Source organism: Crocodylus siamensis, chromosome 1 (assembly GCF_052110815.1).
Source record: "Crocodylus siamensis isolate JL-2025a chromosome 1, ASM5211081v1, whole genome shotgun sequence".
Classification (NCBI taxonomy): domain Eukaryota; kingdom Metazoa; phylum Chordata; order Crocodylia; family Crocodylidae; genus Crocodylus; species Crocodylus siamensis.
Window position 1 is genome coordinate 86,646,873 of NC_143395.1, and position 12,217 is coordinate 86,659,089.

Here is a 12,217-nt window from a genome sequence, read left to right on the forward strand (position 1 = left end):
AAAGAGCTTCACTTGACTTAAATTAAATTACAGAGCCATATCCTAAGCCAGAACATCTAAATCAGTGGTGCTTAAACTTTCTAGACTCAAGACAGACTTGAAAAAATGCCAGATCTTAGTTTTCACTCATTTTTAACTATGGAAAAATAAAAGAGAAATTATTCTGATGCAAATAACTTAGACCACAAAAGGGCAAGCTGTTTCTCACACTATAAATTCCTATTTGCAATCTCTGGGTTCACCTTGTCAATCATGTGTAGGCATTTGCACATCTAATGGAGCTAATATTGTGTTGCATCCTACATCACCCTTAGAAGAATCTCATGGCACCCTGGTTGAGACTCGGCACTCTAGATAACAAGAGAGTCAAAAGATGGCACCCTTACTATACCTATTTATTGGACAATTATAGCTACCTAAAATGAATGGGGGATTATGGACTTCTTGCACACTGTAAATGTGCCTTGGGAACACTTTGGGTAATCAGGTTATAGAATTACAACACTCTGTATCCAAACAACAATCAAGGCAGTCCATATAAAATAAAGGAAATGCATAAAGCCTTTGAGTAGTGGTTCTCAGGCTTTTTAGATTCAAGGCACCCCTGGATAGAATCAAGGCAACCCTCAGAAAATGCTAGCTCTTAGAGCTTCCCTGCTTTTTCACTACAGAAAAATAATAAAGAAATTCTTCTGTTGCAAAGAACTCAGACCACAACAGGGCAGAGTTCTGTCCTATTTGAAATCTCTGGTTTTATCATGTGAATCAAGTTTGCATGCCTAACAGAACTAACATAGCACTGAAAGAGTCTCCAGGCACCCCATGGAGTTGCATCACCCTGGTTGAGAATCACTGATCAAGAGACATGGATATATAACCTTGACAGAAAAATCCAGCTGTGGATTTACAAAAGTTTTGAAGTTTCACTGACAACCTCATACTTTCCCCTTTAAAAAAGCCATGTATACTTCAGAAATTGATGGAAGTTTAATTCTGAAAATGTATTCTGGTTTCAAAATTTCACATAGTTCATGAAGCTGAATTAACTAAAAGCTGTATTTTACTGTACCTTGAAATGCACTGTGATGTTCCAAGGAAGGGCTGTATTTGATGCATGAAGGTCAAATAGCAAACCAATTGGATAATGCCTACACATAAGGAAAGAGCACATTCAATGAAAAAAAGGACTTTCAGAGGTGCATACAACAGTAAACGTACTTCCAGTTCACAATTTCAGAAATTTCCAGTTCTGCTTTTAATATTCAGTGTCAACTATGCCCACAGCATTGTACAAAAAAAGCAACTGACTTGGCTACGTTAGTAGCACAACTAGAACTGGAACTCAAAGAGTTACTAACCCCAAACATGTGTTCAATCCTTCAGGTCAGCAGGTCCCAAACTATGGTTTTCGATCAAGGTAAGTGTAACACAGCTAGCTGCCAGATCATATCAGACCCTATCACCTATGTGTTTTAGATTAAAAATTGGATAAGGGTACATGGGGCTCACAATAAGTTCTAAGTCCACCAGTTCAAAAAGTCTGTGAATCAGTGCTCTATAGATGAAGGGTGTCAAATACGTAGTCTGCAGGCCTAATGCATCTTCTGAAGCTGTGTCATCTGGCCTGCAGGGCTCTTACAGATGGCAGGAATCCAGGGACAAGGCCCACTATGGAATACCAAAGTCTGGAGTTCCATTTGATGCAGATTTTGTCGGCAGCAGGGCTACTAATGGCTGCATTTATCCCCATGACTTCTTCAGCCAACAATGCAGCACGTAAAACAGTCCTGCTACTACCATCCAGAGCTGTCCCTTGGCAAGGGGGTGCAAATTGGGGTGACTGCCTCAGTCCCCTCACACCACCACTCTGCACTCTAGCTGCTCACCACCACCCCACCTGCTGCCCTCCACAGGCTCATATGCCCCGGGACCTGCACACCCCTAGGGTTAGCTCCGCCCACGTCTGAAGGTGGGTCCAGATGCAGCTTGCAAGGAGATCTATGGTCTGTACCTGAGCCAGGGGACTGGGTAAGTTTGACACCCCTGTTCTAAACCACACTGATCCCTGAAAAAACCTCCTTAACCCCACCTGCCTCCTGGCTCACAGCCTGAGCAAATAGTTCGAAACAGACAGCAGAACCAGGGTACTAGGTAGGCTGACTATGGCAAGGCCAGTCAACATTTGTTCCACCTATAACCTAATTACTATCAAACTAAATAGAATGGAAGGAAAGGTATATGGAAATCAGGATTCCAGCTTTATCACCATTACCATTACTTAACACCAGCATAAGTGTTAGGGAGTCTTAGAAGTAATAGTTACTGTATCAAAAGGGAAGGTATCCATCAGTTCTTTGTCAAGTCTACAAGAACATTACATTTAAAACTTTCCTAAATATCGAAGTTACAAAAACTTTTCTACAGACACCCAAAATGATCACCTTGAAAAATTTCACCAAGAAAAACACTAATCAAAGTGTTTTTGAAAGACAGAGCTTCTTGAAATTGGCACGCCACACTCAGGTCTTTTATCATGCCTTTAAAAAATTGAGAATTAGTATTTTTAGAGGTATGAACATTTTGACAAACTGAAATGTCTAAATACTGAAAAAACTTACACATGTACGTCACACTTAAAGCTCTGCAAGTAGCCCCACTGATTTTACAGATGGAAGATCAGGCATACTTTTTAAAGCTTGCAAAGACTTGAGCACAAGAGTTAAAGAAGGAGGTAGCACTGTCTGCAGAGAATCAAGAGTGCTTTAGCACAGAGGTGGCCAGCCTGTGACACAGGCACCTGACAGATCAGGGAGGGAACAGGCAGCACAACAGCAAATAGGACAGGAAGAAGAAAGTAAAATAGCATATCCACCAGGGTACACAGGGAAGGAAGCAGAAGCAGAAAAACCAGAGCAGCAGATTAGGCAGGGGAAAGGGATTACAGTGGCACTTGGGAAGGCTGCAGAGGGAATTTGTGGCATGTGGCAAAAAAGTTGATCCCCACTGTTCTAGCTGATCATTTTCCCCCAACAGCTTTAATTTTAATACAAGTAATCTAGTGCTTTAGCACCCTCTGCTGGCTAATTAGCCCAGAAGCTAGCCAGGAAAGCCTAATAAGTGAAAAAGAAATCTGACGGTGTGATTTTTGAGTTAGTATTTCCTCTGAGTTTAGCTGTAAAAAGTTTCTCAATAGTAACAATGAAACTAAAAGGGAAGGCTCCACAATTGTTTTTTTTTTTCTGGTAGACAAGGAAGAAAATGGATAAAGAGTAAATCAAGAGACTTTAGAAAAATGTTGCGCATTGTTAATGCACAAGATTTTGCTACTAGCAGTTCAGTAGCTTGTCATCATTGCATGTCTCCTATAGGCGAAATTTGCTGATGCACTGAAAGAATTCTCTGACCACTCTGTTCAGCAGATTTCCTTTGAGAGTTAAGCTGCTATTCCATGAACACGTTATAAGACTTTTAAAGAGCCATTATCACATATACAAAACTCATATTAGATAAATGTCTTGTCATTCTCCATAGTGCATTTTCCTCTAGTCTCTTGACTTCAGCCTATGGAACTCAGCTCATATGCTAAAGAGGAAGAAGTGTTGTTTTGCAACAACTGCTTTTAGCACATGTGGCTGACTACATTGCTTTAAAAGAACACGACAAAAGTCACCTTGTTTCCTCCGCAGTACTCCCAAGATCAATGCTGCAGACAGAATCTTCACTAGAGAAATGACTTTCTAGAGAGAAGCCCTACTCCTTGTTAAAAATAAAATGCTATCACTGGGGAATTACAATCTTCAGAGTTCTGTTTCTCTGATGCAGCATTACTTGGTATGCATCAGCATTCAGTTGTAAACCAGAAAAGACTGAAAATAATGCCTGTAAGAGATTAATTTGGCTCATTTTCAGGCCTTATGCCTTTTGGAAATCAGAAGCACAAGTGGGATCATGTAGCACCAGCTACCCTACTTTTTTAATGTATTTACTTCCTATACGATGTTTCTTAAGCAAAAACAAGAAACTGGAAATGGACATACCAACAAAAGTAAAAGGAACGAGAAGACATCCTCCAACATCATTATTAAAGAATACCTGATTCAGAGAAAAAAAAACTTTTCAAATTTTAAGAACAGTGCTTCTAGGGAACTGATGCAACAACAGCATTGTTTCTATATCCTGGTTTTGTACAGGAAAATGTTAATGAACAAAAAAATGGTATTTAGAGCCTTGAAGTTCAGGTCATTACATGCAGAGAGCTAAGGACGTAAATGAAATAAGCAAGAAGCAGAGAAGTTTTCTGAAGCACTAAAGATTCCAGGGGAGAAAATCAGATAGCAGTCAGATATGAATTGCTTAAGGGAAAGTTCCTGTTTACAAAATATTGTTCTGAAAGAGCATGGTATGATCTCCAGAATCAGACTGAACTGAGGTTTGAACGAGGGACAGACAGATCTTCTAAAACTTTCTCCCTAACGGAATGGAGGAAAAAAAACAAAAGGAAAAAGAAAGTATTCCAGGAGATCATAAGTCTCTTTAAACTTAACAGAACAATAGCTTGATCTGGCAGATCTTTAATCTATACAAATCAAAAGAGCAACTTGACTTGCAGCAACTGTCCATTAGTTGCTACTGAAAGTATAAAAGAGCAAGTACCCGCAAGGTATAAGTGTGCAGCATTTGACTTATATGCATAAGTATGTTCAAGGTGACATAAGGCTAGAAAGAAAAATGAACTGCCACCAGCCTTCCAGTATTTTCTTGAACGTACACAAAAAAGTCTGCCTGCAAGAGATGGAAAGTGTTGACCTGTAGTAGGGACACTGTTCTGTTGTTTTCATGCCAGAAGCACTTCTCCATGATCATACAAAGAGTTATGAGAATCACCTGAACAACTCTGAAACTGAGGATGAAAGACAATTTAAATGCTCCAGAATCTGCAGAGAAAGTGACAGCTGAGAGAATGCAGATATTTGTCCTCCCAATTCTAGGTGCACCAAAAGTGAAGGGCAAACAAAAGCACTTTAAAAATTAATAAAAAAGAGCAAATGCTGGCTATCAGTTAAGATCTAAGATAAACATGCAAACCACAAAAAGTAAAGTATGCAAAAATACTTTCTATTTGTCTCCAGAAAACATCATCTTAACAAGATGGCTGTAGAGATACCAGATACAGAGCAGATGTCTCCACTTATGGTGTTTCCAGTTCTCATAGTGTTCATAAAATGCATGAAATAAAAAGGAAACAGTATAATTTAATGAGCAGACTATGGAGAGCCCCATTTTGTGAGATGATGGTAGTTTGTAATTCATCCACGCTGTATTTACATTCCAAAAATGTTGAAATACTGAAATTTTCTAATATGAAAACATCCTTTTTGAACAGCTTTTATTATGGGGGAAAGCTGTTGGAAGCTATCAAGAATTAGCTTTCATGTTCCATGAGGGAGGAGCATTCACATGGGTAATTATACGGTGAAGCAGCTACTACATTGGAAATGCCCATTCTCATGTACCTAGAATTAGATTAAATAATGCCATTAGATTAAATAAAATTAAGCTGTATTATTTTACATAATAATAACACTAAATACTTACTGGGTCCTCTGAACACAGGAAACAAGGTTACAATGCATACGTTTCAAGGATCAGGCCTTTGGTTAATAGGTGCAAGCATGACTAAGATACCCCAGTTTTACTTGGCTACTGTTTACTGTTCGCTTTACAAAGACATATGTTGAAGCCTAGCCCGTATGTCCTTGTGGCTGAAAATATCCCAAATTAAATAAGAGCATAATCTAACCAAGGAGTGGCAAAAAAAATATATTTTTTGTTCAAGTCAATCTGTTTTCTGAAACCAGTTTTGTGAGTCCAATTTCTTTCTTCTCCTGTTACAACATAATGACATGATTACTACAGAGGCTAGAATGTCTTTCATCTATATGCATAAGACTCTGAACTTGTTGAAACAAGCACTGTATCTTTCTTTTTATTTGGACAGTATCTTGTTCATTATATTTACTACCCCAACGCTACTATTATTATTCAATTCATGTTAATCTTGCATTGCCTGTGTGGATAAAATTTATTTCAGGCATATACAATGGTTATTTTTTGTTTCTGTGTTGCTAATAGTTCCAAGCAACATGTTTCTGAGATTCAACAGCATGCAAGTCGCAAGAAAATACTTGTTAAGCAGCAGTAACAAGCAGAGCAGTGTCCACTAGCTGATTTATAGCTTTCACAGTGGTTGAAGTGGTTAGCATTTTCCATCTCATTTACAATGCGTAAAAGTATATTTATAGACTTTTACATTTAGTATTTCTTGTTCAGTTTCTGTTTAAAAACCGGAGCTGACATCAATGAGGTAGCACACACCAAAAGTTCAGAACAGTTATCCCCCAAAGAGATGTTAAAATCTGGATCAATGAACTATACAGTTGGAACAGTACTATTCTAAATAAAATGCTGAAAATCTGACTCTTTCCCAGGAAAGACCATTGATTAGTGGCGTTACTTTTCTTAGTTGACACATTAAAGCAATAATTAGGAAGGGGAGGGAAATACATCCATACTGAGCTGTGTTGAATTTAGCTAACTTGTGTAAGTAATTTATGCTCCTTCAGCAGCTATTGCATACTACCACATAATTATGAATTATGCCACTGAAACAGGCAATCATACATTAATTTTAAGACTTGAAAGGAGAAAGTCCTAGGGTTACCAGACGTCCAGTTTTCCCAGACGTGTCTTCTTTTTGAGTCCTCAGTTCTCCGTCCAGGTGGGCTTTTCAAATCTTACCAAATGTCCAGCTTTTTGCTGTGCTCCGCTAGTCGGAGCAGGAGGAGGGGCAATGCTAGGCAGAGAGCTGCAGGCAGGTAAGTCTGGGTTGGAGAGCAGGGGCTTGGGATAGGGCTGTAGCAGGACAAGGGGGTAAGGGGGGTGTCTGCTCCTCCAGAGGAGGAGAGGGGGTAGGAGGACATTTTGAGGCCAGCCAGGAACCCCATGGCCGGGCTGGCAGCATATAGGCCAGTGGCCCATGCTTGCAGATGCAGAGCGGCCAGGAGACGCTGGGGAGGGGAGAGGGGGATGGGGGGAGAAGCCATGGCCAAGCCTCCTAGTGAGGCACACCAACCCCAGCCCAGGGCAGGGGGTGCCAAAAGCCTCTCCTCCTCTTCCCTCCAGCCTGTGCCGGGGCCGGACTCACTCCAAGCCACCATGCTCCCCTCTGGCAGGGTTGGAACCGGGGCAATTGGGAGATGCGGCAGGGATGCAGAGTGCTGTGGGTTGGGAGTGAGGGGCACCAGCAGGGACAGGGTGGCTGCAGGTCAGTAGTGAAGGGAACCAGCAAAGCCAAGGGTGGCAGGGTACTGCAGTTTGGAAGTGAGGGGCCCTGGCAGGGCTGGCATCTGTGTGTCAGGAGTGAGGGGCAGCAGCAGGGCTGGGGTGGGCTGTGGCTTGGGAGTGAGGAGCAACAGAATGGGCAGTGTGCCAACATATCCCTCCCCCCCACGCAACAGGTGTCCTCTTTTTTGAAACTGGAAATATGGTAACCCTACTTATTCACAATCAATGACTGGAAATGCTATTGGACAGAAGGGGGGAGGAAGGAAAAGAGAAGCATACATTTTTAAGAACACCTAATGAGATGCTACATAAACATGCCCTTCTTTGGGATACCAAGACATGCTCTGTATCACAACCAAAGCCAAAGCAGCATTACCCTCAGAACATAAACTACTGTGAAAAATCAAATATTTTGAAAAATGACTGACACAGCCTGACTTTTGCCTTACACACCTCAGAGGTGCAAACGTGATGAAGAATATGAAACAAATCCTTAAACGTGACTCATTTTTCTGTTTTCTTAAATAATGCTCATTTTTGTCTTCACACTGCTTTCCTAAAGTCACTCGCTTCTGTGAAGTTGGACAAGGACAGAAAATGCACTGAGCTACATCATGACAAAAATTAAGAGTACTGTGACAATGCCTACATTGCAAGTGGCAGCACAGTGCAGAGATAAGAAAACTAGCTCAGGTACTGATAGAACTACAGAAGACCGAAGCCTGACAAGCAAATTTACCCTGTTCTTGGTATGGGGAATTAGCCTGCACTGAGCTGTGCTACTCTGACTGGACTGCTGCTTATAATCGTCAGAGGTAGTCAATATAAGGGTAAGCCAGGTACCTCTACATAACAATATAATCTGCAATGAAGTAACTCACATGTGATTTTATTTGTTTCATTAATTCACTGGCCCATCACCAAGAAAGCAAGCAGTGTTTGTAATTAACTTTGGAGATGTTAACAGCTCTTTTCCTAATGGATTAAGAGGCAGTTGTTACACTTTATTTTTTATCGGTGAACTTTTAATTAAAATTCTGTAGACTTTAATTCCTAATTTTGATAAATGGTTATGTTGCAATAGATCTCTCCGTTAGAGATACCATGGTACTGACATCGGACCTTAGAAGCAATAAAATGAAGCAATTAGTTTGCAATGCAAATACTGACAGCTTAACTTGACTAATTTTGTTTATATGGCAGTTATGTTTAAATATCACATATGCAACACTTAATGACCCAAAGTAAACTTACCATTTCAGGGGACTGCCTTCATATTCAAACCATATCTCACTCACATCCTCTTGTCTCATAACCTTCTGAAAGTGTTTTTTTACTTTGTCCGTTACTAATGTCAAGTAGCTTATTCTAGGTAAAAGCAACTGAAAGGAAATTTGGTATAATCAGGTTTCATTTATATGTAAAGTTCTACAAATTTAATACAAAGTCATAAACAAGTACAGACTTTCACAAATAAAAAGATATATGTTCTTTATTCATTTTAAAATATATATTGTTTATTTAGCCAGAACTACCAACTAATATAGTCTTAATGGCCAACTAAAGATACAGAATGATGCATTCAAATTTTTGTTTAAAATGCACAACTCAAAGTCTACCAGCATAAAGAACAGTCTGCAAATAAGTTTTTTTAAAATACAATGCAGCTGGAGGCTGAAGGATGTAATTTACTGAAAGGCAGAAATTACTCAGTGGTCAGGTCAAAGAATGCATTTCTCATAACTGGACTCTTTTCTTGCAAACAGACACAGAATAAAAATAAAGCCTAACATATGTCATTAAGCATGACACATAAGTTTCGATGAAACGCTGCCTGAAGTGAAAATTAACTCCCCCTGAATTTTTTTTTTTTACCAGATAAACTTTCAAGAATTAATGTTTTTAATATGACCATATCCAGTTATTTTTTAAATGCCTAAAATGTTAACAGTGAACTTGGCATTCTATGCACTTTCCAATTCCTACCCCCTTCCCATTTTCTATGAATATTTCATAGAAATGTCAATCAGGATTGTTATTTTTCAACCAGCTCTTATAATCTCCACCCCCCCCCCGAGAAATGAATAACACTTTATAAAGTAAAATGCCTTTTTGTTACCTATTAAAATAAGACCCCACTTATTTCTCAAATATAAAAAGACACTGTCCAAAACAGGAGGTAATTCTAAGTAAAATACAATAATTAATAACTCCTCTATCAGCTAACCAGTTAGTCTTACTATTATCTGCCCTTATACACTCTTGCCTATGTTACATGTTTTTCAGCACACACTACTTAGTAAAGATATTCCTGTCTACATATGTTACTGCTTCCTAAAATTATAACCAAGAGAAGATAACAAAAGATATTTTTCTGGTTTGTACACTGGCTATATATTTTCTAGGGACAATTTCAATATTTCAATTAGAAAGAGAGAAAATAACTGAAAAAAATTTAGAAACATGAGATGAAGAGAAAAGCCTTCATATAAACATTTAAAGAATTTATAAAACAGGTCTCAGAACATGTTAGTCTAAATATCTAATATTTGAAGATATGTAAACAAGTTAAGGTAACACTAATTCTTAAAGCTGAAACATTTCTAAAATAACAACCTCATCATATTAAATAAAATTTGACTTAATAGGTAACAATCAAGGGTGACGTTTATAAATTATAAACATTAATCAGCATTTCCTGTGGAAACACTGACTTAATAGTTTGCACTCCTACATTACAGCTTGGCAAGATTCTACTTCCCACCTGCCTTGAGCAAAATTTTTCTTAGGATAAACAAGTTAAAATAATTTAAGATGTTTCAGTGTCGTCATGGTAAGAATAGGCAAGCAAACTCTGCATGTGGGCTGTTAAATTATGAAAATTTTGCAAGGCTACTAAAGTATTTCATCCAAAGACTTCAAAGCACTTTATAAACATAAACTGAGCCTTTTAATATTCCTATTAGAAAAAAATATTAGCCCATTCATAAAATCGGTTTAACTTTGAGACAAAGACATAGGTCTCTGCAAATCCTATTAACAGCACCACCCTGCTTTCAAGGTATTTGATAAAGTGATAATGGGTTAAGAAACAATGTGAAGGGATTGGGGGGAGGGGAGAGAGGGGGAAAACCACTGCTTAGTTCTTGTGATTTTTTTTTTATTTGAATGCTTCCTCTTAGCCAATTTTTTATTGATTCTTTTTATATTTCAGTTGTGTAGTATCTCGACCTACATATGGATAAATTCTCTAAAACTGAAAGCAATGTTACAAGCTGAGAAAAAAGCAAAACTTATAAACCTTCTCTCTAACTGCAAAAATCACAGTGCAATTTTTCTATCCCCAGATCTCTTCCCTTTTCTTCCTTCATTTATATGTGTTCTATTCTTTTCAACAGGAACCCAAATTGAAGCAATTAAGTACAGGCAAATCTAGTACAAAAGCATGGGATTATAGATGAATTAAAGCAGATATTTTATTTCCTACCTACCAGGCCTACTTCATTTTATGTACAAACTCATTATGCATAGTGCAGTAATATTATTTGTCTTCTATTTTTAAGAGAAATCATAAGCAACAGTTAACTGTGTTTCACTGAAAATAGTGATTTGGTCAAAAAGTCGCTTAAAGCTTTTAGAGCTGTGCACATAAAGATAAGCAACCACATGAACTCAGGGAAATGAAAGCAGTCTGATTTTCAAAGATGCTGAGCACTCAGCTCCCAGTGAGTGGCAGGTGATCACTATTTATGAAAAAGAAAAATCAGGCTGTTTACACACAAAAAATTCACTATTTTCAATTTAAAAGCAGACAAATGGTCAAAAAATATACATTTTTAGGGCTTTGTTTCTCTCACATGACACAATTTATTTAGTAGTTCTTAGTTTTTGAAGACATTATTAAACCCTCTGTTGGAGATTTACCCTATCAATGTCCTTTACTAGGCACTACAGCATTACCTGCTTTGCCCTGCAATTTGACCCTTATGAAATGCAGCTTGATAATTTTACCTTCCCTTCCACTTGCCCCAACCATATATTCTTTCTGATTATCAGTCTTTTCCCCTCTTTGAAAGAGATCAGAGAACTTAATTTTACCATTTTTCACTCTCAGCCTAACATTAGGTAGCTCAGAAGATAGTTAAAGATACCTATAGTTCACTTATTCATATTTTATTAGTTTCTCATTTCTCAGTTACAGTTGTCTACATTTAATCTAAACCTCAAATATCTTATCAATTCAAATGAATTTAGACAATGCAAAGAATGGCACAAAAATATCTAATATCTCCTCTTGTTCAAATGCTATTATTAGTGGACAAGGATATTTACAGATATTTTTGAAAATACCATGCCAGCACCCCACACCAATAATGCAGTCCTACAGTCCCCACAAGCTGCCCAGCTACAGGCTCCCTCAGCCCTGACACAATCCTCCTGCCCCTGGGCAGAGGCCACATACAGCCCAGGGGCTACCAGTTAGACAGTCCTGATTTACATCAAGATCCAATTCAATCTTTGAATTGGAATTATTATATAATGCTCTTGATGTGATCTGAAATAAACTTCCAGAATTAGAACTAATAATAGCAGGCAATTTTAATGCTAAAATTTGTGGCACCAATATTCCTTTTTAATTACTGTGGATAAATGAAATATAGGGAATCCCCCCCAACAATCTTGTGCGACAAGGAATTAAATGAAGGAGGGTGATGCCTCTTGAAATTTAGTGCAGAAGAGAATTTTCAAATGTTTAAATGGACAAATTGGAAAGGGTACAGCTAGGGCATTCACATTTGTTGCAACCAAAGGTGCCACTGTGATATATTATATACTAATACAATTTTTAATCAAGCTTTTGATACCTGTAGTA

General features: G+C 38.3%; 1 protein-coding gene across 2 annotated transcripts in view; it reads right to left on the reverse strand.

Moving 5' to 3' along the window:
• Positions 1-12,217, reverse strand: part of ATG5 (autophagy related 5) — a 153,000-nt gene that overhangs the window by 116,445 nt on the left and 24,338 nt on the right. For both annotated transcript variants that reach the window (XM_090037351.1, XM_090037357.1), the window contains exons 3-4: positions 8,599-8,726; positions 1,070-1,148 (exon numbers count right to left, since the gene is read on the reverse strand). In XM_090037351.1, coding sequence (XP_089893477.1) covers positions 1,070-1,148; positions 8,599-8,726 — 207 coding nt within the window. The remainder of the gene's footprint in view (positions 1-1,069; positions 1,149-8,598; positions 8,727-12,217) is intronic.